Source organism: Zingiber officinale, chromosome 4B (assembly GCF_018446385.1).
Source record: "Zingiber officinale cultivar Zhangliang chromosome 4B, Zo_v1.1, whole genome shotgun sequence".
Classification (NCBI taxonomy): domain Eukaryota; kingdom Viridiplantae; phylum Streptophyta; class Magnoliopsida; order Zingiberales; family Zingiberaceae; genus Zingiber; species Zingiber officinale.
This window is the reverse complement of record NC_055993.1, coordinates 109,603,246-109,607,611: the sequence shown is the minus strand read 5'-3', so window position 1 is coordinate 109,607,611 and position 4,366 is coordinate 109,603,246. Positions and strand designations below refer to the sequence as shown.

General features: G+C 44.8%; 1 protein-coding gene across 1 annotated transcript; it reads left to right on the top strand.

Annotated features, from left to right (window-relative positions):
- Positions 1-703: 703 nt before the first annotated feature.
- LOC121978525 lies at positions 704-2,413 on the top strand. The gene has a single exon (XM_042530861.1). The coding sequence runs from the start codon at positions 704-706 to the stop codon at positions 2,411-2,413; it is 1,710 nt and encodes a 569-aa protein (XP_042386795.1).
- The last annotated feature ends 1,953 nt before the right edge of the window (positions 2,414-4,366 follow it).

Sequence of the window (4,366 nt, the reverse complement as noted above, 5' to 3'; positions counted from 1 at the left end):
GGCTCTAATTGTGGTTACCGGATATGTGACATATTCATCTTATTTAGCTGTGTAGGAACTTTATTTACCATATATTCCTTCATTGATATGCAATAATTTAGGTATGTCTCTATTGTTTAGTCTCTTATCTCTACTACATTATGGATGCTATGTTTTATTACATGATATAATACTTGCTGGGTTGTATACTCATGATGCCTACATTTCAGGTGAGGATGTATCTCCGGGCATCGTGGAGGGTCTACAGGCGGAGTAGGCGAGGAGGCGAGATGGACGCATGACATTGTCCGGTTATTAGGAGTGTTGAGTTTATGTTCCCCACGGAAAGGGTTTTGCCTTGGTGATGTCAATAGAAACGAGTCTCTTTGCTATACTTTGTGAGGAATGATGACTTTTACTTTTGGTGGAATAATATTCTTTTGGGATTGGTGTCATGTTATAAGTGTATGCTAGGTTGTGCTTTGTGGGTGGTAAAAAAAAAAAAATGGTTTCAGGACGTTTCAGTTGGTATCAGAGCCCACACTCCTAAGGGACATCATGTGCTAGCCATCTCGTCAGGAACTCGACTACTTCAGCCAACAGTTTGTAAGATTTACAATATTATAATTCTGTATTTAATGCGATAACTTAGTCATACTATGATTGTTATACTGATATGTAATTATGGGATATGAATGAGATTAAATTGGAAATTGTACAGGATATGGCTGGTAGAAGGAACAACAATAACGGAGAGTTGGGCGGTCAGAACAACCAGTTTCTAGAAGGACTTACTGCACTTCTACATGAGCAGAGCCGCATTCATGGGGAACAGATTCAACAAATATTGCAGGCTAGGGAGCAGGGGAGCACCCCCAGACGTTCTACACCTAGTATGCAACCGGTTTACAAGCAGTTTCGGGAGCTTGGACCGACGGAGTTTAAAGGCACCACAGACCCAATCGCTGCAGAGGGATGGATTCGGTCTCTGGAAACGATATTTGATTTCATGCAGCTCACAGATGCGGACAAGGTCAGGTGCGCGATATTCATGCTTCGGGATGATGCTCGGGTATGGTGGGAGGGTGTGCGGCTGACTGTAGATCTGATTGTCTTGACTTGGGCCAATTTTAAGGAGGTATTCTATGGGAAGTATTTCATAGTTGACAACCGGACACGACTGGCATGGGAATTCTTGGAGCTTCGTCAGGGAGATATGACGGTGGCAGAGTATGTCAGGAGGTTCGAGAGAGGACGCTATTTTGTACCTATGATTACCAGCCAACCAGTCGAAGAATTGAAGCACTTCACCGAAGGGTTGAGGCCAGCTATCCGTCATGACGTCAGGCTGAGTCGGGTCACCACATTCAGAGAGGCTGTTGACCAAGCGCTGATGTCCGAAAGAGACAGAAATGACATGATCAAGGAAGCTCAGAACAAGAGATTGAGTTATCAGGGGCGGGATCAGCAAGAGCCGGGAAAGAAGAGGTCAGTTCCGAGTCAGAATCCAGGAAAACAGTCGTTTAAGCAGGCACAGTCGCGGCAGCAAATTCAGAAGACACAAGCAGCTGAAGGCACTGTTGCCAGGGCTGAAAACAAGGTTCACTGTTCTAAATGCGAGAAGATTCACGCTGGGCAGTGTTTGACGGGTACAGATGCTTGTTATATGTGTAAGAAGTCAGGACACTTCGCAAGAGAGTGTCCACTGCTCAAGGAGCCAACCAAGGGGAGAGTATTTGCGATGACTCAAGAGCAGGTGGATCTGGACACAGCTATTATCACAGGTATGATTTATATCGCCAATACTCCAGCCTGTGTATTAATAGATTCCGGAGCTACACATTCCTTTATATCTGAGGCTTATCTTACAAAACTGGGCATTAAACCTGAACGAATGGTTACGGAATATAGTGTTTCATTACCGTCAGGGGAGGAATTGCATAGCAATAGAATGGTAAAGAACTGTCAGATGATGATGCAAGATCATATGGTGGGCGCGAGGCTCATTGTGTTGGAAATAACAGACTTTGATGTGATCCTTGGCATGGACTGGCTGGTTCAGCACGATGCAGTCATCGATTGTAAACAGCGGATGGTTAAGTTGAAGCTACCAAATGAAAAACTCCTTATTTTTCAAGCAGCTTCACGGATAGCTGTACCCCACATGATCTCCATGTGCAAAGCTCGACGAATGCTAAGCAAGGGATGTGAGGGGCTCTTAGTTCACATCTCGGTTAAGTCAGGGACACAACGACCAAGTTTGGAGGAAGTGGAAATAGCCCGAGATTTCTCAGAGGTGTTTCCAGAGGATGTTACAGGTCTACCCCCGACTCGGGAGGTGGAATTCGGAATACAACTGGTACCGGGGACTACGCCGGTGTCAAAAGCACCCTACCGGCCGGCGCCTACCGAAATGAAAGAGTTGAAGGGGTAGTTGCAGGAATTGCTGGACAAGGGTTTTATACGACCAAGCGTGTCGCCATGGGGAGCCCCGGTGTTATTTGTACGCAAGAAAGATGGGACCATGCGACTGTGCATCGATTACCAGGAGCTGAATCGAGTGACAATAAAGAACAAGTACCCATTGCCCAGGATCGATGACCTGTTCGACCAGTTACAAGGAGCAACAGTGTTTTCAAAAATTGATTTGCGATGAGGATATCATCAGATGAAGGTGAAGGAGGAAGATGTGCACAAGACAGCATTCAGAACCCGATACGGGCATTACGAGTTCCTGGTTATGCCATTCGGACTCACAAATGCCCCAGCGGCATTTATGGACTTGATGAATCGAGTATTTCACTCCTACTTGGACCAGTTTGTTATTGTCTTCATTGACGATATATTAATTTACTCTCGAAATTTCCAAGAACATCGTCTGCATTTAACCACGGTGCTACAGACGTTGAAGGAACATCGGTTGTATGCCAAATTTAGCAAGTGTGACTTTTGGCTGAATCAGATTCCATTTCTAGGGCACATTGTCTCAGGGAATGGGATAGAAGTGGATCCGGCCAAAGTGGAGGCAATTCGGAATTGGGATACGCCAAAGAATGCTTCTGAGATACGGAGTTTCTTGGGGTTGGCAGGGTACTATCGAAGGTTCATCCAAAATTTACCTCGGGATTCTGGGAAAGTCTACATAGGGGAATGGGTACCAGGCTGACGTTTAGTACTGCCTTCCATCCCCAGACGGATGGTCAGTCTGAACGGGTGATTCAGATTTTGGAGGACCTTCTACGAGCATGTATGATGGATTTCAAGGGGAATTGGGAGTCAAAGCTTCCCCTGATAGAATTCACTTATAATAACAGTTATCAGGCAACCATAGGTATGGCTCCATATGAGGCGTTGTATGGAAGGAGGTGCAGAACGCCGTTATATTGGGATGAGGTCGGTGAGAGGGCAGTTCTGGGCCCAGACATAGTGACCCAAACAGTGGAGCTAGTGGAGAAGATTCGGAATAGGATGCAAGCAGCGCAAAGTCGTCAAAAGAATTATGCTGATCAGTGACGAAGAGATTTGGAATTTTCAGTTGGAGATCATGTATTTCTTAAAGTCTCACCAATGAAAGGGGTACTGAGGTTCAGAAAGAAAGGGAAGCTCAGTCCAAGGTATATTGGGCCATTTGAGATTCTGGACAGGATTGGAACACGAGCTTATAGGGTTGCCCTACCACCAAATCTGTCCGGGGTACACAATGTGTTCCATGTATCTATGCTCAGACGGTACATATCTAACCCCTCTCATGTGATCGGACATGAGTCCATGCAGTGGACCCCAGATCTGACCTACGAAGAACGCCCGAAACAGATTCTTGAGCGTCAAGTACGGAAATTGAGGAACAAATAGATCAAGATGGTGAAGATTTTATGGGGAAACTAGCAGATGGAGGAGGCCACGTGGGAAACGGAACGAGATATGCGCGACCGCTATCCGGATTTATTTGGTAAGTCAATTTCGGGGACGAAATTCTTATAAGGAGGGGAGAATTGTAAGGCCCCCTAAGCCCAGTTGGGGAGGTTATTAAATAAGTAGCAGAATAAGGCTTCATGGGCATACACGGGAGGTTTAAATTACTGAATTTCCATAAAAAAAAGGGGGAAAGAGGCGAGGATAGAAGATGAATTGATACAATAGGGTTAGAAGGATCAAAATGATAAGATTAAGAGGAAATTAAATAGGGGTTAAATAACTCAACTTATCTACGTTAACATCAACTAGGGGAAACAAATATAGAATTAAATGGTTATACCTACCTAAATTGACACTCATTAGGGAAACAAATAAGGGTACATTAGCCACTTCCACTTAAGTTAATAACCTAAGCTATTGCCAACTTAATAACCCTAGGTATAAAGGGTCCTAATCTTCGCATCACCCGGTA